Raw genomic sequence first — 22197 nt, forward strand, 5'->3', positions numbered from 1 at the left:
CCTCAAAGAAAACACTAATGAACACAGCCACCAAGTTAAGCCCTGGTTGACAATGGAAAAAACCATGCCACAGAGAAACTAAATTTAAAAAAGTGCTGATCTTGAACAACTGCAAGGGAAGCCTGAAGGGAGATTTGAGCATTTATTACCTCTGAAAAGAACAAAAGCTTTAATAAGCCCTTGGGTTTGCATGATGGACACACAAAAAAGACCTCGCCCAAACCACCAGATCTGTAACTGGTGGCCGTGCCCTGCCCGGCTCCAGTGCACACATGGGTGACAGCAGGACCAGAAGATCCATCTCCAAACTCCCTTCAGCGCAAGCGCAGGAGCCCTGAAAACCAGCCCTGCGCCATTGTACCAAGCTGCCCTTGCACGGGCACAACCTCGCAGCCCTTGGGCAGGAGGACGTGCTCTTCTCACGCCCACTTTGCAGGAGCCAGGAAACTTTAACTTCAGACCTGCCGCCGGGAACGCTTATGCATATGGATGATTTACCCCATAAGCACTGACCTCAATGGAACAAATTAATTATTCCTGCGCTCCAAGCTAACCAGAGGTAAACACTTGCAGGACCAGGGGCTGTAGGACTTGTACTCTTCTCTGCAGCCACGGGGCAGATGTCCTCTTTGGAGGGCTCTGCTCTTCTCGCAGACCAAGAGGGGAAGATGTGCCCAGGAGCCGTGGAGCTGGGCATCCTCCCATACCACCACGGCACCACAGGAAACGTTATACCCCCAGTGAATCAAGAAATGAATAAAAAATGATCAGAATGAAATATTTATGAATGGGCAGTAAGGGTCTTTTATTTTTCCTTTTTTGGCACTCTTTAAAGGCAGCGCCTATGCAAATTCCCGTAACTCCGTAGCTATTTCTGAATTCAGGCCCAGGCAGCAATGGCCAAGAGAGGATGTGGAGGCACCGGGGCACAACCCAACATAATGCTCATCTGCGCTTCTCGGGAGCGGAGGAGGCACCGGCATTCCCGACATGAGGGGGAGATGAAGGACTGTGGGACAGGCGGAAAATCTATTCTCCCTTTATCTTTTAATTCTAGAGATATTTGGGAGTGGAAAAAAAACCACACACGAAAGAAAAAAAAAAACAAAGCTGATCAAGAGATTAAATGCTCTGGTATTTCAGATCACGTGAAAAATGCACAGTTTTGACTTAATACCCCGAGTGTCAGTTTAGTCTTGATGTAATACAGGGTAAAGTTTGCTATGATACAACAACTACAGAAGAAGTCTGCTCTGAAAAAAACATAAGGACAGAGTAGAAGAAAGGTGGGCCCTCTTTTAAACCCCACTTTCAAAAATCGATGGCATGAAATCTGGTTCTGAAAACAACTCGCAGTGGATATGAAACAAATATCTTAGTGCTAGAAAGTGCAGTTTTCTTCCCACGAGGAGAAAGCCTGGTTTACCCATAAAAACCATGATAAGAAATCAGGATGCTAAAGCTGTGACACAACTGTGTAAACAACATTTTTTGGTGGTTGTAGCACTGACTTGGGGGAGGCTGGATGTGAAATTTAATTCACATTGATTTAAAACATTTCATTTCAAATTCTGAAAGCAAGTTGGTGGAGAAATTACTCTGTGCAACAAAATAGTACAGACTGGTTTTAGTTTTGCTTTTTATTATTGTAAAATACTTTTCAATTATGAGTTTAAATCTTGTTTCTATTGGAAAAAATGATTTTTAATGTAGCAAAACGTTGATGTTTTCTCCCAAATTATTTCATTCTGGGAGAGAGTGGAACTGAAACAATGTAGTGAATATGCCAAATATAATTTCTGGCAAGAACTGTAAGGTGCATCAGTGTTGGAAAGGCTATTTCTCTTTCAAAGGCAACGGAATCCTACCCCTGGTAGTGAAAAATCCTCTAGAGAACAAATATAGCTCATGTTAATGGAGAGAGCAGGTATCAGGACACCCAGCCTTTATACTTCAGTCTGCCACTGTAAGCGAGTAAATTGCTTAATTTCTTACTCACATATTCCCCTTCCATCAAGAAAGATATAATAATATACACCTATCACGTTCAGACGATGTTAAGATTAATCAGTGTTTGTCATATGTTGTCAGGTGACAAGGTACAAAGCTACAAGAGGGATAAACGCTTCTGCCCTCAGTGCCTGGGCTTTCAAGGACCAGGTGTGATTGACCCTAACGACCCCCAAAGCTCAGGAAGGTTTTTCTGAGCATCGTCCTCCCACGATTAGCTTTGCTGGATGCCAGGGAAGCAGAAATGGTGCTAAACTATACTGGGGGATACAATGGATGCTATGGAGAGGAAAAGGAACAGCGCACACCATGAATGATGTGTGTGCGCAAATTAAAAAAAAAAAAAAAATTAGGAGAAGAAAAGCAGGAAGAAAATGTTCCAAATACTTGAAAATTACTGCATTTGCTAAAATTTGGCTCTGTAAAATCTCTCTCACAGTGGCAATAAGCACTCTGCCTAGATGGACTTTCTAACAGTCTCCTGAAATTAGAGGACTACAAAGAGAAAATTAGCAGGATTGTGCCGGAATCATTTTCAATAATCAAAGGAACAGAACAGCATCTGAAAGCACTCAGCACTTGAAGCCATGCCACATGCTTTTACCAATTTCCAAACCAAAAGCATAGATGCTTTGTAACTTCAACAAAACACTCTCAAATACCAACTTGGTGCGTTACAACAAAACACCCTTAAGATCAGCCGATTATTAAACAATCATTGCCTCATGTAACTCCGTATTTCGATGACTTTAAAGCAAAAAAACAAAAGCTTACATCCATTTGTAACTCAACCCCCCGGCACAGGGATAGAAATGTGCCGTAACCGTTGGCTCGCATGCGGTACAAGCTCCAGGAATGCACCGGCACACGCTGCCTCTCAATGTTACGCACAAACTGGAATCTGTAACTGGGTTCAGTTGCCCTTCCCACTGGTTACATACAAATGAGTCCCTGCACATGGAAAATAAAAGGTCCAAGTTGTACCGAAATAAATGTGGAGGCACAGCAAAGGAGCCTACCTCCCATGCCAAATAAAGCAGACATTTACGCTCAAAAGTGATAACACAGTATTGCACTGCTGTTGTGAGTAATTTCCCAAGAATCCCCCCAAAACCCCACACATCAACATGAGGAGAGAGGATGGGAAGGAGTTTGGTGTAGGAGTCAGGCTCCTTCCCAGCCTCCAGCCAGCGCTGCCTCTCAAATCACTGCCACGTGCCACCAACTCTCCAGCTGGAGGCATTTCACCCCTCTCTCAGCGAAGGGTTCCCTACCTCCATTTACTTGGATTTATTGCAGAATAAAGGCATGCACACCCCGACCAGCTACGCGGTAACTTGTCACCTCAAGTTATCCTCTCCCCGGCAAAGCCCTGCTGATTTGCTGTCTGGGATGAAAACCGAATTGCAGGTAACAAATGCAGGAAGTTAGCAATCATCTAAAATTCACTCTCAGTTAAAAACAAGAAGCCCAGCTGTAAACCACACTTTGAGCCGTCGGAATGAGCCCTACAAGTTCTTGAAACTTCAATAAGAAACAATTTTGCCTTTAAGTGTGGGGAGACTCCAATAAAAGTTAGCAGAAACAGCATCGTCACATTCCTGCATCAACAAAGGGATAATAAAAATATCAGATGTATCCCTACACCACAAAACTACACACTTTGAAGGACTACAAAATAAAAATCAATCTGGATGCTGAACGGCAGTCTAAAAGCCAGCAGACAAGGTTCATTGGGCACATCCCTCAACTACACGCAAAGATCTAATCTACGAATGCTCTTAAAAATAATCCTCTAGAAATCACATCAAGCACCTTGTCTCCAAAACTGGGTATTAGACCTTAAGGTCAAATCTCATCATTTTTAATAAGAATTCAGGATCAAGATTTAAATAGCACATGTATTGAAAAGCATGGGAATTATATCTGTCCCAGAAAGCAGTAGAGAAATCCATTGTTAAATGAATATATATTGTAAATCTGAACTCTGACATGCATGTCTGGGCTTTGCATAAAAAATAATTAATTACTAGATCGTAACATGGTCCTGAGGAGATAAACAGGCTGGGGTTCAGGGTGTCTCTCTGCCTTACTTCCCCTGATGATGCCAAGAGCTTGAAACATGTACTTCCCTCACAGACCCCATGCAGATAAAAACCAAACCCAAAACAAACCAGGAGATAACAATACTTCAGCTAAAAAAAAATTTATGCATTGCTTTTTTACAAGATTGCTGTCTTGTATTACTGTATTGTAATAATCAAATCAAAGTATTAAATGTGGAAGGACCACATCTGCAGGTACATCTTACCGTGGTCCGTCCCCATCCATGGGGAGGGTTACGGGGGGCGGCTGCTCCCCCACAGGGATGACCCCGAGGCGGAAGCTGCCAGACCTGCATCCCTTGCTTTGGTTCATTTGCTGATTCAATCAAATACCTCTTATCATTAGCAGGCAGTGACACTATTTTCTCTCAAAAATGAGTGTCAATCTGTAACTATGGGCTATTTTGTGAACTGAAGCTGCTTACTGCTAAGTTTTGAGGTGCTAGATGGCAGCAGAGAGTGTTATTTTTATAAAATACTAAAAAGACAATCTAAAAAAAATTAACTGTGTTAAGCTAATGGGCTATATAAAAGTGTCAGTAAGAAATGATCAATGCTGTTTAATTTTAAGGCAACAAAAATGCACAACCAACTCTAGAAAACTTGCTCTTTGAAGAAAGCTCTCAGATATAAAAGACATAATGAAAACCTTCACTGTTTTGGCACTTCGATCCATTACATCTGTTTGTGGATACCAAAAAAATATAAAAGAAAAGTTGTGTAATGTGTTTCTCTGCAGCTTTGCTTTAGTATAGCCAGATGTCCTACTCCTGTCAAAATATTTACTAGTAAATATTCAGTAGAATCAGAATCAAACCTAAAAGTCCGGTCCAGATTCAAACGTCGTCAGTCCTGGAAAGATTCTAACTAGAAGCTAGAAACGAGGTTTTTTTCTGGTATTTTGAAGGAAAATCCATCCCGTTCTCATCTGTCCCCAAGGACTGATCGTTTCCCATCATATTTAGAAGAGGCAAAGCAGCCAACTTCCACCCCCTGGATGCTGGGGGGGGCTTCTCTGCTGGAGACTCCAGAGCTCGGGAATATGCGACTGGGCTGCCCCGAGGCCGTTGCTCCAAAAACCCCTTAACGCGGCTTCTCATTGCATATTCTGGGAATATTATCATCTTTCTGAGTAATCTTTAAATGCGGGGGAGGATTTAGAGTAAGGAGAAAAAATGATACGATGACAACATGTTAATCCATAAACCAGTTAATTTAAATGGGAAATGTGGTAAGGAGGAAAATTAAGTTGATGGTATTGAAGTCATCAGCTGTAATTGTTTCTTAATTAATGACATGAAGTTATAAAGCGCGTTACATGGAACCTTGTCTTAAGGCTGGGGAAAATGGAAAAATACAAGGCAGAATTTAGACACATATTAAATTACAAATGTGGGCTTCAACACAGGGAGAAAACAACAGAAGTATTTTTTCCCATTTCTGTGCATAGAGCACTCAAGTCTCAGGGAAAGGGGAGCTCTCCTTCTTGCCATAGCTTGAGCCATATATCTATTACAACAAAGTTGCATACCAAATTAATGAAATTTTTGTCTGTAACCTTATCTAAATGTGTCTTACTCTTTACTGGATGCCTGGGGGATTTTGTCAGGCTGGCTTCATTTCTGGCTCAAGTCGCACATCTTGTCATGCATATCCCCCCATGGCACGTTGCAGCAGATAGACCGCACATAAGTCAATGTATAGAAAAAAATCTACAGAAAACTGGAATACTATTAGAGCAGCCTATGCCTCCATGCTGTAGGCACAACAGCATACCTGTAAATACGAGCTACAGAGTACCTCCACCACAAAACAGAAAATTCCCACTTATAAATACAGAGAGTTCTTGATTCAGCACAGCAAAAGGGTTGAAAATCAGGGAATAAGGTGACTAAGCTTGAGTAATGTCTGCGCACCCACTGAGGTTGCTTGAATTCTCTTCATCCACAGGATTCTGCCAATTTTTTAAAAAAATCTTAAAATTTTAACAAAGCCTATTATTGACGAGTAATTCCCAAACCTGCTATGCCTCTGTCAGTGAAGGGGTAATTGAGAGCACTGCTGGAGGGAATACTTTTCACTGCCCACACTGGTAAAACAAGGTGTAACCCAGCTTTTGCGTGAATTTGAAGTGATTTTCTGAAACCTCCACAAAGGCCAAGGAACTTCATATGGACTCTAAGAAGAGCAAACATTAGGAGGAGCAGCCAGACAGATTTTCAGTTAACATAAATCAGCACAGGGTGCAACGGCAGAGGATCCGACAAGCTAACTCTGCCATCTCTCTAGGCAAAATGTGGTAAGCAACCCTTCCTTAAAAGCCTGATGGTTTATGTGCTTTGAGGTGGAAACTCAAAAAAAAAAAAAAACCAACAAAAAAAAAAAAAAACAGTAAAAAGCTTTATTGTGGGAGAGAAATCTTTATACTGTGTTTTATATTCACAGAACAAAGAAACTCAAATCCACTAGGAAAAAAAAAAGGGGTCTATATTTATTCTAAGTAAGTCACTTTTACTCAGGACAAGCAGTTTCTTCCACACTTGATATCATCTTTAACTCATTGTTTCTCATCAAATGACTAGTGGTGATAAGAATTTCCTGAGATAATAGGATTCTATTTCTAAGCAGTAAAAATAAGTATTATCAGATGCTACTTGGCATTCAAATTTGCAAGAATGGAAGAAAATTCCTCCACCCAAATGTCAAACATAGTCATTTTGGCCACCGTTATATTACACAAAGGAGGAAGAACTGGAGGCAGCCCCTTTCCAGAGTTGCCGAGTCAGTCCCGAGCCCCTCAGATGTGCAAAGATCTGGAAGAGAGACGCTGAGCATTGAAACAATTCCTTTTCTGGCATTACACGTACCACAATGTCTTATAACTGATTATTTCCTACACAATACCATGTTAACAAAACAGAGGCCTGGAAAAAAGAGAGAACGCTAGAATTCAGGTTCCTTGTACAACTTTCATTTTGACTGCCTTGTAGTTTTTAAGTACATTTTGCCATCTGCTTCCACGAGCGAGGTTCCTCTATTTTTAGCACACATGGACTGTAGTTGTTGAATGAGAACCTATTCCGTATTCTGCCGTTAGTGGTGTGTGAGCCCAGACCTCAAGGACACACTGTTCAAACACTGCTGAAAAGCCAGCACCATTACAATTCTTCAGGGGCACTTCTACTGAGGGTTGTTGTGTTGGCTTTTTTTTTAATGACAAGATTTTAACGATAAGAAAGTGCTCCACAAGCAATAAACGAAAGTGTGAATATTAAGTCCACTTTTATGGATGAGAAACTGGAATAAACAGCAGATAAAAAGCACCCCTGCCAGAGACCCAGGTTTGTATTTACCAGAGTAGCGTTACATTATATATTTATTCAAATATTACTGGATATGGTTTGCATTGACTTCGATCACAGGTGGAAATGTGGAATACAGAATTTCTGTCCACCCTTGAAATGACTTAACTAGCCTTATGCAGCCCCAGCCGAGGTAACTTTGTTGATGATGAAACCATCTTTTCCTTCCCCAAATTCCCTCCCCTATTTCATAGACCCATTCCCACCTTTGCAAAAAAATTAACCCCACCAGTGCTCCCAGACTTCTCCCACCTCCTCTGCTCGCATTGTGCTCTCCAGCACCTTCCCCACATCCTGCTGAACCTTCAGTGAGAAACCCAGACCACTAACCCAGCAGAAAATTCTCCAGATTTTTGGTTGCTGGGTTGTTTGGGAAATGTTCAGCAACTGCAGCTGGAAGAGCTCCCCAAATCTAATGCCAAGGGGTGACTGGACACACACACGGATGTGCAGGACTAGGGCCACATTGTCTCCCATCTGCTGCAGGACGTGTGGATTCTGCTCCGAGCAGCAGCTGCTGACATCAGCTCCTTTTCAGATCATTTGTACTTTGTTTTAACCATCAGGTGCCCTGTGCTGTGAACTCTTCAGAGCAGACACCCTCCTTAATGAAGGCTTCGTCAAAATCCAGCAGAACAGCAGACACCACCGCAAACAAATAACAAGCAATCAACTGAACTGGCTGCTGGAGGAAGAAAGGCATTTCCTAGTTAGTCTTGAGTTTCCAGCTTCTGCCTGAAAATGCAAGTACCTCACTCCAGTGCTCCTGTTCCTTTTCCTTTGAACGGCCACAAAATCAATGGGGAAACATGCGAATGGAGAGAAAACCACCATCCCAACTGGCCAGTGTATCATGGGAAGGTGCTTATTCAAGCTTTTCAAGACTAACTATAGCATCAAAGGACTCAGACCTATCCAAGAGCCATCAGTATCCATGGTGGTACTCCACTCCCACTGATAACGGAGGGGATGTGGAGGGTCAAGGCCACAAACAGATACTATAGTGACTGGAAGGTAAATATTTGAGGAATTCCTTCAGGAAATATGAATTACACGTAGCACTATGGAAGCTTCATCCAAAGAGGACACTAAGGTGCCACTCAGAATATAAGTCAATAAGACAAAAAGCCAAGACACTCGTGCATTAAGCACTGGGAAGTATTATGTGACTGGCATTTATCAGCCACTAGACATATTAAAGGATCTGAAAGGAAACAAAGAACATGAATGGCTTGTGCAGCACTGCAAGCAGTTCTGATATTTTGCAAAGTACAGACAGCTTTGGTGGCACAAACTGACGTGTAAGGACATGATTTCCCACTGGATAATGACAAATCCTGAAGCAAAAACTCTTATCAGAAAATGTCTGGGCTCACTTGGCCATGCGATTATTTTTTCTCTTCGCTTCTTGTTCATCTCAGGACTGCCACTTTCGGGGCCTGTGTTGAAAGCTTAACTGACTCATAAATGTCAGCACAAACTTTAACCTATAAAGCCAGGCATTAAAATTTCACGGCACTGGTGTTGGAAGCAGGACGGTAGCGCAGTTGCCATGGTACGGAGCAGAGGCAGCACATAGGATCATCGAAGAGGAATTCAGTGGGCTTGGAGAACCTGTGTTTTACACACTCCCGTTGTCTGTCCTGGATGTGCCACCAGAACTGCTGTGTCCCCGTTAAGCTCCTACATTTCATGAGGAAATGAGAACACAACCTTGCACACTGCCATAGCAGCTTCTCCTCTGGCTTTCCAGCCAGGCTGCTCCTGAAAACACTGCCAGCAACTGTGGAGGGCTGCTCCTCGCCCCCTGTCTAGCTCCTGGTATTATTTATTATCTTTTACACCATATTCACAGAAGCTTAGGATAAAAGAACAGCTGAGGAAGCAGCAGGATGGGCAGCAAAAGTGATGCCTCGAGTTATTTCCTTGCAGGGGAAAGACTCATGCAAGCACTGGAGCCCTGCAGGAATGATGGATGCCACGCACCAGGAGTGTTGAGGTCTTCTGAACTAGTGGTTTCTTGGAGGCACTGCCAAACACCTTGTTCTGCCACAGATAGCACAGAAAAAAATTACACCTAAATCTCCCTCTCACTTCCTAAATGAAAGGCAGGTGAGCTTCTGCCCTGAGGGTTATTGCTGCTGATGGTTTGACATGGCTGCAACAAGCCACCTTCACCAGGGCACTGTGCAGCCTCCCTGAAAAGAGGGTGTAGCGAGGGGAGCTAGAGCTAAGAGTTACTTACTCTTCTCGCAAGTAACAAGGAATAGGACAAGAGGAAACACCCTCAAGTTGCACCAGGAAAGGTTTAGGATGGATATTAGGAAAAATTTCTTCACCAAAAGGGTTATCAAACACTGGAACAGGCTGCCCAGGGAAGTGGTGGAATCACCATCCCCAGAGGTATTTAAAAGCTGGGTGGATGTGGTGTTGAGGGACATGGGTTAGTGGTGGTTTTGGCAGTGTTAGGTCAATGGTTGGACTCGATGATCTGAAAGGTCCCTTCCAACCCAGACAATTCTATGATTCTATAAGGGTAACCTTATTTCTCACAGCACCTAAGTCTGAGCGCCAGTTGTCTCCTACTCTCCCGTTCCTTGTGCAGGCTCTGTCCTTGCTTCCATTTACCCTGTGCTTAACTTCACCTGGCTCTGCTGCTCCCCCCGTGCCCCCTCTGTGCACTGGCAGAGGTCCCCACCTCCCACCCACCACCCCTGTGCCCCAGGCAGCGTCACAGAGCACCCGATGCCACCTTCAGCTGTGCTCACTTCATTTCTTTTCAAAGGCTGAGAAATTGCCCCAAATTTGGGAACAGTAACAGGCACACTCCTGACACCACAGCAACTCCGCTGCAAAATTCAGACCCTTTTAACCCAAAACAAAGCAGTTGGGTACCGCGGCTGCAGGATTGTGCCTTTGCTTTGTTTCAAACCCAGCAAAACCAACACCCCTCTCCCACCCAGACCCGGCTCCACAATTTTTTGCTGCAATTCTATTTTTTTCATTCACCCTGAGGTAAAAACTCTACATGGAATGGAAAATTTCAGCTCAAACAAATTTAAAATGTGGCAAAATTACAAGCTAATGGGAACAGGATCTGAACTAGGGGGTGCTGGACAAGTCTAACTAAACACAGCACCAGCAGCTCCACCTCTAAAGCATATTTTGACCCGCTACGTAATTAGACACAATTCCACAAACTGGAATTATGTAAACCACTCCGCATACATTATTTTCAAAAGTCCCAGCCATTCACTGGATTCATCTTTCCATCCACATGGATCCAATTACAGAATCGGCACCCAAACTCTCTGGGACAGCCAGAAAAGAAAGAAACGGGTAAGCCAAAATCACTGCGAGCACACTCCGATTCAGCTTCACTCGGACGGGCATCACAAACCCGCTTAATTCTTAACAGACTGCTCGAAATGTCTTCATAAAAATTCTTTATCCCCTCAAGTCTGCACCCTTATCCCACCCGTATTTTCCTCCAGAGCAAAATCCGTTACCTGGTGCAAAGAGCTCATCTCTTCAAAATAGCCTGATTAGAGGAAAAAGTAATGCTGTCATACAAAGATGTCATAGCTATATATTAAAAAAAAAAAACAACAGAGGAACCGGTCAAGCTGAGTAACGTAATGAGACTGAACTGCTTCTCTTCCTGGAAGACTCATAAACCTGCCCATAAAGGCTGTGAACTGGCGTTTTCAAAGACACCACCCCCTTTTATGGCTTGGATTATTTTTCCATGCCAGATGCACATTTAACAGAGTAATACAAACACTGCAGCTTCTTAATATACGCTTTTAATACTGCGGCAGTTTGTAAGCTGTTTCTCTCAATGTGTGACTAGTTATGTTTTTAGTAAGCCCGTATGAAGAAGAATCCTTCAGTAGTGTTTTGTAGAGTGCAATGAAGACCTGAAGTGCTCAGGACAGTGATTACAACACATAGCCTGAGGATATTTCACCTCCAGACCTGCCACCATCCCGCTGGATGGAATAAAGTCTGCTCCTAGCAAACTCTCCAAGGGTTTGTGCCATGAATAGTAGAAGTGATGGTACAGTACACACAACTTCATAAAGAGCACAGAAATCCACCAATGTATTACAAAACATTTAGGTTTTCATCAGGTAAATACACCTTTGTAGCTCATCCGCTTGTTTAAAGAGAAAAGCTGCACAAGTGCTTCCCCACAACAGGAACTTATTAGAAGTGACTCTTTGGACCACATTGCACTCGGCTTGATGGAGCAGTGGAGATTCTTCTCACTGAACACCATTCTGTTAGCAAAAAGACTCCTCTCATCAGTCTGCTGAAGTAGTTCCCTAATTTCTCATCATCTTTCACCATTTTTCCATATACCTTTCAAGACAAAACCAAGAGAAATGCTCTTTTTTTTTTTGTCAAAGTGTGTTTGCACAGCAGCTGGAATGGCCCCTCTTCAGTGCTTTACTAGGATTCAAGATTAGGAGCCTATAATAAAAAATACCCATCAGAGATGCTAGTATAGTATACAAGTCTAGTATTTTGGAAAATCCTAAGCTTTTTCAATTTTTCAAGGTAATTTTTACAATGTTGCTTACACTCAGTCCTAATCTCTTGCTTATAAACACAACGCAACTGTGAATCCCATCAGTTCAATCAAATCACAAAACAAGCGGCAAATGATGAAGTATACTTTAAAAAGTTATGTCTTCTGCACATTTACAGATTAGAAAAGACTATCTGTTGACCAAGAAAGAAGAAAAAAGCTCATATATCAGAGGAAAATAATCTAAACTTCAATCACATCTAAAGCTCTGTTAGCAGGTTTGTCGTACGATCCTTTTGAATTTCTTGTACACTCAGCAACTAGATCTGATAGTAAACATCAAACCGGGAAGGCAGCTTTTGAAAATCCAGGCTCAGCTGATGCAACTCTTTTAAGTCAAGTTCAAAGTAAATTTTGAAGATGAGATAGCATACTACACCTGAGTGTTTATGACATTCAATAGGAGAAAAATGCAGCTCCACACTGCCACGTGCCCTGGATACTCCTTCCTACCTCTCATCTTCTCTGCTTTGCCTCCCCCCTCCAAAATTAACAGGGCAAAATTAATAGAGCTAAGTAAGTCATGACAAGTTTAAAGCAACAGCAAGGGAGTTTTACTTGACGAGCTAGAGTAAGCAAAAACCAAGGCAAAACCAACCCTGTCCTGCTGATCAGCATTTTACACTCGCTGGAAACTCCACAAACCCCACACATTTTGCTTGAATGGACACAGTGCAACTTTCCCGTGAGCTCTGCGCTTTCATCCATGAGCAAAACCCATTTCACCTTGCTGGCATTCAAGTAATAATGCAAATTGTTACCCTGCAGGCCACTATCCACCTCCTTATGAGCAGATAAACACTGGAACTCTTTAAGAGATATGACTTAAGATATTCTTCCTAAAATAACACTCTGTTCTGCTTTTGCTGCCGATGGTAAAACTTTCACGAGTGTCAGTTTGCATGAGAGAATTATCAGAGGGTACATCAAAATGTCAGAGCTTGTTTGCCATCACTTGATTTCCGTCATAAGTTACTTACACTACGTGAGCTGCAGTAGAAAATGTTATCTACAGACTTTTTCTGTTGGAAAATTGAAATAGAAGGTGAAAGTCACCTGTGCTGTGACACTGTACCATACTATTAATACAGAACGATTTACAGCAAGTCTGCCTTATTGCCACACACCAAATGAAGAAAAGTCGTTCTAACAATTTTCCCCAAACCATAAGAATACTCCAACAACAACTGGTAAATTTTCCACAGGATGATAGTCAATATTATGGGAGATCTACTTTCACGCCCCCTGAGTGTTCTGGATGCTGGAACTGGCACTGCGAGGAGAGGGAAGGGAGGAAAATTATGGCACCAGCCTCTGCACCCCGGCTCTTTCTCCAGCCAGAAGAGACCTCCAGAAAGCAGCACATTTAACAGAGCACAACTCTTTTCTAAAGACAGTATAAATTTAAGCTATGTTTCAAATTGGAACTGACAAGATCATTTCAGTAGAAATTAGGATAAAAGGAGAAGACCTGATAATGAAATGAAAATCCTGTTCACAGGACTACAAATGAATTCCAAATTAGGAACCAGTATTTCCCTTGCCATTGTTTCAACATTGGTGTGACTGTATTTTGAACCAACACAGAGGACAGGTGATCTAGTCCTGGATCTCTTTATGTCTAAGTGCTGTAAAAACCAGAGAAAAAACTAGATATTCTACCTTAACCATCTATCAACCTGTAGAGAAAAACTGGAGCATACCCTTACCTTCACAAATTCTGTCCAGTCGCTGCCGCTTGACTTTGTGTTTATCCACAAGTGCCATTCTTGACGGTATTTTACAACTTTCCGATTCAAAAAGCAGAGCAGACCCCCAGGAGCTTAGGAAAATTCACAGGAACGGGCGTGCATACCGCCACTGTCGATCCTGCAGAGAAACGAAAGGATTCATTAGGATTCCCAGCACAGCAGGTGAGACCTTCCCGGTCCCAACAGCAGAGCGGGATTTCTGGAAGGACAGCAGCAAGTTTAGCACTTTCAGCCCAAGGCCAAGTTGGATGGGGCTTGGAGCAACCTGGTCTAGTGGAAGGTGTCCCTGCCCATGGCAGGGAGGTTGGAACTAGATGATCTTTAAGGTCCCTTGCAACCCAAACCATTCTATGATTCTAACCCCAGCGTCCCACCAGTCACGCATCTTATACCGCAAGATTACAGCCCCTTTATTTTCCTCGGGATCAGAAAAAAACAGCATTGTACACAAGAACTGCCGAAGCGCTATATGGCCTTCCCAGTTTTATTTGTGTCTTAAAAATCTATTCCTAGCAGATAAAAATCCATTGAGCTATTTTGTAGGCTCACAGACACTGAAAGATTATTACAGAGTACATAAAAAAGGGAAAGTAGCTCTTGCTTTTCCAGTACTTTCACACACATACACACAAACACACAAACCACTTTCACGTCTTATTTAAGCCTTACACTGTAAAAGTCATCAACGGACCTTGAATTTGCAACTAGACCTCGATACATATTCCAGCTGTCACCATAGCCTGTCCTTACCTTCATACTCAAAGGGCTAACATTAAACTTTGGGTGCCAGAGTTGTCGCTTCTAGCATGCACACTTGTAAATGCCGATGAAATACAACTATCCATAAAGCAGTACGTGTGGCTGATTTATAAGAAAAGCTCTGCAAAGGGACAACAGCTGCAGGCTTTTTGGTGACACAGAGGACCCTAAATGGATCCTCTCAGGTCTGATGCCTTTGTTCCTACAGAGAGCCAAAGGTCCATTTAATCTCTGAACGCTCCGACCTGAGCTCAGGCTGCAGACCCTGAACGTGTCATTGTGACACTTTTATCCAACAGCTTCCTTGTAAAATCCAGGTATGAGCTTTTTTAAAGCAAGTTCCACAACAGTATTTATGAATCAAGACACACAATTAGAGACCTCATGCTGAGAAATGAATTCAAACAATTCAGCAGTACATGCACTAATTTTTTACCGAGTTAAGCTATACTACCAGTGATTCAGTATCCTCTTTTATATTTTAAGGTGAAGGCAGATGATGCTGATACAAGATACAAACCCTCCAGGGACACATCCTGCTCACGAGGCACCTCCCTCCCGCCCCTTCCCCTTTTAAGCCTACTTAGAGGCGCCAAAAGACCAGAATTAGTGGAAAGCTGTAATTTCCAGTAACAAAGCAAAACACCACCACATTTTGGGAGGCCTTGCAAGGAGAGAAGGGAAGAGGGAGACAGGCACCAGCACAAGCACAGCAAGAAATCCTCTCCTGAGTGGCCATCAGTATCGCGCTGCAGTCTCAACCACTCTGCCTAAAAAGTACTAGAAAGGGTTAAAAGGATAAATACATTCTGAAAAGCCAAGCATAACCACAAACCTGGTACCAATGGCTCAAACTGACCCCCCCCAAACAGATCCTCCGTGGCTGGTGAGTTTTCGCACTGCATTATTTTCAAACAAAATTTTCACAACAAACTAAAAAAACCGCTGGGTTCACAAAATACAGGACACAGGAGAACAAGACACCGGGAATCAGAAAAATCCAGGCTGACGTCCAAAAGTTGACCTTGGGCAACATCTGTAACCTCGACTTCTGCTTCCCCTTCTGTAGAGCAGCGACAGCAACACCTAACACATCCTCTCGAAACACTGCAGGTTCTTCATACTCATATAGCCCAGGCAGGCGTTTCTACCTTGCATTTTATTCCTCTGCAACAGCTTACGGCTCTCCTAAAACCACGCCAGCAAAGCAATAACTTCCCAGAAAACACGGTTAACAAACGCCGTAGGCGAGGCTGAGCATGTGAGGGATAAGGGCTCTAACAAAGCTGCTGCATACCAAGATGACAATTTCATGGAGATTATTGTTATTATTATAAATGGTTATCAATTATGCATCGCATTGATAGTTAATTTATAAAAGGAAAAGGGTTGTGTTGGTACAACTGAATTCTGACTAAGGGAAGATAGGCGATTTCCTGGTAGTTAATGGCCAATTTCCCAGCAGCACAACTGCAGCATAATCTCTGAGATTTATAGCAATAATTAATTGATTTTTTTTAAACATAGGGATGCTAAAGAGCACGATTCCCATTCACATTAATAATTAATGCAACATTCTAAAAGAAGCAGAAAAACTTCCAGTCCAGAGGCAGAAGCTTGCTACAGTCAAACTACTTCTTACAACAAAAATTAAACTGTTAGTGTAGCTAAAGCCAGAGTAGCTAACAGCATTTCCATGGTCAACGTTTAAAAGTATAGGCATGATTTTTTACCTCTATTACATCGCACTCCATTTTCAGGGAGAAACACCACATTATAAAAAAGTGACGTCAGGAGAAAATAAGTCAGTATTTTGTTCTGAAAATGCTAAAAGGGTTGCAACTCTTTCCCCCCTTTTTTTTTCCCCAAACAAAATCAATATGCAAAGTGTATTTAATTTTGACAGAGTGCATTTTCTGATGGACAAATGCTTCCATTAGAGTTCTTTCCTCCTGCCATCTCAATTCCCCTCATTACTCCCTGGAGGAAAACTTTCTACAAAAAGAAACTAATAACAATCAGAGAAATTACTGCTCATATTATCAGAATTCCACACAGCGTAATGTAATGCCCGTGAATGAACTCTTTCCTAATGATGTTAACTATTCCATCTTTGTCTGACAGGTGTCTGTGATGATATCAACCAGCAATAAAAGCCCAACTCAGAAGACTTATTAGAAATGTGGCAGGAGCCGCCGAGCAGGATTTGGCAGGGATGGATAAAATGGAGAAAAGCAGATGTGCAGGGCACAGAAACAAGCGGATGCTCCCCAGCCTTCATACGAAGCTGTAATTAAGAAAGCAGTTCTTCCATTTGTGGGATGGAGGACGCAATTAGTTGCGCACCCAACTTCAATCTATCCTCAATGATTTCTCCATCCAACCCAATCTCAAAACAATCGCAAGGCTAAATGTCCCCCACAATAAAATAAATATAATCAGGCTAGGCAGAACAAAAATCATGGTCAGCAATTAAAATACAAGAAAACCTCATTGTGTAAGGAAATTTGAGTGAGAGAGGCGCATGCACAAAAATTGTACTTCATCTCCAACAAGATTAGGAAACAAGTGAAGTGATTTACATACAGTAATTGCATGGCCATGTTAGCCTCCAACAGTGTCTTTCAAAATGTAAATTTTCTTGAAAACCTTCGGACACGATGATAGCCCAGCAGTTATTTATTTATTTAAAGCAGGAACGTACTTAAACACAACGTTTTAGGAAAAAAACAATCCTGATGTAACACATTTAAATAGCTTCTTAATACTGCCCGTTAAATACCACAATCCATGAGCTGGAAAATGAGAGCAGAGAAAGCCCTATTAGGGCTTTGGATGGAAAACATAAAGAAAGAAAAAGTGATTTTCCAAAATAAAATGCACTGTTAGACAAAAATAAAAGAAAGGTGACTTTACAAAGAATGTGTTGTCTTCTGAGCTCTCTCTCAACTAGCACTGTTTTATCGTCTTTTCAGGGCACACGTAGGTAGCGCAGGAGCACGAACATAAATAGGGAACATCTATTTTAGAGCATCCGTTGCAGGCATCACCATAAAACCATGGTAGCACCCAGCAGGTGACTAAGAGCCACCGACAAACCGCGTCTCCCACATTCCCTCTCTGTGCCCAGCCCCGGGAAAGCAGAATGGTGTTCCCACCACCCCGTTTTGCAATGAGACTTTTGGCAAGCACCATGAAAGGACTCGTGAGTCCTGCCCAAAATGCAGCTCATCGGCGAGGATGCAATAAATCAGCAATTGGTGCCTTTCGAGGTGCGAATGAACAAGTGGTACGGACGCACCACTTCTGCCAAGGAATACACGGTCATAGGTTAAGTGTGACGCCTCTTTAACTTCAAATACAAGCATCTTCCTAAACAATCAAAAAAAAGCACACACATAATCCCAGATCTTTACTGGAGCCAGAAATCTGTTGCTCACAATTTCTGACTACATTTTTTACCCTCTAAGAAATGTGGCATTGACAAAATGGAGACTCCCTACTACAGGAAACTCTTAGTTCCATGAACTGCAAAAGCTCCCATTTCCAAACAGCAAAAGGAAATTTCCATCCTTCCCCACATCTAAACCAGGTTCCCAGACGTACAGCTCCTTACTTAAACAAGGGAAAATCCAATCCAAATGTTTTGATTATATCATTGGACATTTCATAGAATCATAGAATCGTTTGGGTTGGAAGGGACCTTAAAGATTATCTAGTTCCAACCTCCCAGGGACAGGGACCCCTCCCACTAGACCAGGTTGCTCCAAGCCCCATCCAGCCTGGCCTTGAACCCCTCCAGGGATGGGGCAGCCACAACTTCTCTGGACAAACTGGGACAGGGTCTCACCACCCTCACAGCAAAGTTCTTCCCCAGATCTCAGCTCAATCTCCCCTCTTTCAGTTTAAAAACGTTCCCCCTTGTCCTATTGCTCCACTTCCTGATCAAGAGTCCCTCCCCATCCATTTCCTAGGCTGTCAGGAAAGGAGAGGTTCCTGGAGATTTTGCACTTGTGATTACTGCTGGATGTCAGTCTTCTCAGCTGGAAGCAGACCAGGATGCCCAAGTGGTCTGTAATGGTGAAGTTAGCATCTGCTGATGCCAAGGACAACTCTCCCTGCAGCCTCCTTCATGTTAAAGTCCAGTTTTCCAAAGCTGTATCGTACTTGAATTGAGATTTCAATGCAAGAACAGCCCTCAGAGGTGTGAACTGTTTAAACCCCGCATTAGCGTCACCGGGTGTTCGCTACTCTGAACTAGCTGCCCATTTCCACTGCTGATCATTTCAGATGTCGGCAGCTGCCGTGGGGAGGGCAGGAAGGGCTGAGAAGCGGAGTTCAGCACAAGAAAGGAAACGCAGAAGAAAAGAAAGAAGGAGACACACAGAGATAATGACAGGGGAGGGAAGCGGACAAAGGAGACGGCACAATGCAGGAGGAACACTTTGTGAACACTGTGTCATCATCCTTTCTCCCTACGCTGGAGGCACATCCTTAAGTGGGATGCCCTGCTCAGCCCCCATCACCTTTCTCCTCTCTCTAAAGCCCTGGCACAACCGCAAGGGAGGAGGGAAGCACATGGAAGGGAAGGGACAGACATCACGATCCTTCTGGAGATCCCTTTTTTGCATGTCTTCTTTTAAATAGCAATAAAACAACATGGGAAACTCACAGTGTCAAGACACCATTAAACCTGATAGCCCAGCAGGAACCAAAAATGGATTAAACACTTATACAGACAGTGAGAACAAACATAGATTTTCATTAGCCAAAATAAAAAATATGGTAAGTTTGGTTGGTTTTTTTTTAAATGCCATTATATGGGAAATAGGATGCTGGGGAGAAAAAAAAAGGGCTTTTTCCCAGTTTCTGGAAGAACTATCTTGGCTCTAAATCAAACCTCAGTGCCAGGCTCCCAACAGCATGCATCCCCCCTCCATGGACCCTCATCACCCTCAAAACAGTGAGTGACTGTTGCTACAAAACCATTGTTAATTAGGTTTAATGCTTTTACTAGTTATTAGTATGATTTTGCTGCTGCAGAGCGTTCAGTGATGTTTTGCATTAAGGCCTCTCTGTGGGAATGACTGGATGACGCCGCGGGTGGCAATAAGCGGGTTTTTTCCTAGGTGACTCGCTTGTTTTCTGCCCAGAAACTTAACAACCAAAGCCTTGCCCCTCCACTGCCTTCCTGGTGCCTTCCCCCGAAAAATGCTGGGGAAGGTGCGACTCACTGGGAAGAGAAAGCAGTAACACAGCAGGTTAAACGTGCTTCCCGGCGAGCCGGCACTCCCACGTCAGCACCTGCTGACGGCAAATAAAGAGCTCTGCGGCTCTTCACCGCACAGAAAAGAAGAATAACATGCTGTAGGAGGCTTTGCGCTGAAGAACTGGTAACAATTTGGAGGAACTTGCTATTATATGAGTGAACAAAATGTACCATAACGGCATATGAGCCTGCACATCTGTTGCTAAATTAAACACGCTACATAACGATGCAGACCACATCTTAAAACATTATGCAACAAGATACAGACCGTGCTGAAATAATAAGGCTTCAAAGATGACATAGAGGGCCTGATGCTCCATTCCTTTTAGCCCTTGAAAGTCATGGCGAGTAACCCTCATCAGTTCTACTCCAAAGCTACTTGTTGACTCGGTAAAAGAAAAATCACAATTATTTATATACATATATATGCCCTTCAAAGGGAAAAAAACCCATACAGGTTTGTAGCATTTTCCTTCCTCTCCATCTTAATGATGCATAAAGTATGAGAGGGGTTTTTGTTTGGATCTGGATTTTTTTAAAAGTTTCTTTAAGAATGGTATTTCAGGTTACAAATTGCACTCCAGTTTAAGTTCTTGGTAGTCAGAAGATGTTACGAAGATCTTCTGAAATGACAATATTCAAGTTGCCTCAATAGCCATGGTACGAAAGGGAGGGGAGTGAGAAACCTGGTGTTTTGCTCCTATTTTATTTTTCAACATTTTTTTCCCCCAATTTTATTTTCCAATGTTAGTGACTAGTTCTTGGCTTTGAGAAAAGAAGATCCAGGCATCCTCCCTTGTCAGGTAGTAACAGCCCTCCGCAGATCCTCTGTGAGTTTTCAAGTGAAACTAGGAAATACCAGAACTGGCACTCCTTTCATTCCCAAAGCTAAAATACAAACAAACAACCCAAACAGACAGCAAGAAAATTGCTTTAAAGAAAATAACTGTCATCTCTCTTTCTGGCGTCAGAAGTGAAGCCGGTCAATGCTCTGCTTACCCTGCACCAACAGCCCGCAGGGGCCTGGTGGTGGGAAAAACAATAACCAGGAGCTGAACCCAAATTATCCACTTAGCTTCGAGAGGGCCTAATCCATCTACTAATTAATCACTGGCCTCCTTCAGCCTCTCTTATCTTGTTTTTCTAAGTATCTGACGCTGATAACACACACACACTGATATTGCTACAGCACAGAACTGGCTGGGAAACTACCCTTAACTTTTCAAATAAAACAAGAGGAAATGATACATAAATAATCTTACAGTCTCCAAAAGTCCTGCCATACTGAAAAATAAAATATCCTTTGACATTTTACCACCATTCTTTAAATTTCTTGTTACCTATTTTCACTAATCACAAAGACTGATGCTGGAGCGAGGTGAACCTTTTCTGGCTGCGCATCTGGATAACCAAAAGGTCTCCTCTACTCAAACCGTTATTTGCTCCTGTACCAAAACCAGCACAGTCAAATTAGAAACCCCAAGAAAAAATGACTATTTGCTGGCTTGTCGGATGAGCTATGCAGTTCCTTGGCCATTAGAGGGCATTTTATACTGCAGAGTGAAGCGCCGGCACAGCTTGTGAACAGCATCACTAACCCCCATCTGGAGCTGCTGGAGAACAGTTTCTGTCTACTCTCATTTAGTAATTGCCACTTTTCAACCTTTCCATATGCTGTATATAGATGAGCAAGCAAGAGCAAGGACAAGAGGAAAAGAAGATGGAATAGCTATGAAGAAAAGTCCTGGTTAAATAAACACTTTGGTGCACAGCTATTGTTGCTTCCAAGGTTTGGTTTTGTTCAGTTCACTTCTTCCCCCTCCCTTACTCCAACACAGCAAACTTCATCCTTTTTACTCTCACAAATAGGAATTTATGTTTTAAGTTAAGAAGAACTGTAAACTGTGCCACGGCACCACCACCCATCTCTGAAGCTAGAGGGGAGAGCTCATCCATCTCCAGAGCTGAACAAAGGCAAATGCAGCCTCCTCACTGCCAAGAGGTAGGACATGGCCACTTACCTGCAGGCGTCCCCTTCTAGTTACTACTCTACTGCTAAATGTAAACTTTAAACTGTTTTCAGCTTCTGCTGGCTAAGAAACCACACAAAGCCACCCACTTCCCTGTTTTGGTGGTTTTCCTCTCTCCATCTAAATACAAATCAAATCAGGAAAGAGACAGATATCTCGCTATACATCTCCAAATATACGTATGTTTGCAATCAGGGTGGCCAAACTTCCTGACTACGAGCCACATACCAAAATCTTCATGTGGCCGAGAGCCACATCCTCCCAACCTCCGTACTCCCCTCCCGCCACACACGCCCCCCGCACCCTCCTCTAAAGCC

At 42.8% G+C, this 22197-nt stretch overlaps 1 protein-coding gene across 2 annotated transcripts in view; it reads right to left on the reverse strand.

The window, feature by feature from the left end:
* Positions 1-22197, reverse strand: part of CTBP2 (C-terminal binding protein 2) — a 142282-nt gene that overhangs the window by 48988 nt on the left and 71097 nt on the right. For both annotated transcript variants that reach the window (XM_074159238.1, XM_074159237.1), the window contains one exon: positions 13781-13940. In XM_074159238.1, the coding sequence (XP_074015339.1) occupies positions 13781-13838 (58 nt within the window). In that variant the 5' untranslated portion in view covers positions 13839-13940. The remainder of the gene's footprint in view (positions 1-13780; positions 13941-22197) is intronic.

The sequence above is a fragment of the Numenius arquata genome, chromosome 15, assembly GCF_964106895.1.
Source record: "Numenius arquata chromosome 15, bNumArq3.hap1.1, whole genome shotgun sequence".
NCBI lineage: Eukaryota > Metazoa > Chordata > Aves > Charadriiformes > Scolopacidae > Numenius > Numenius arquata.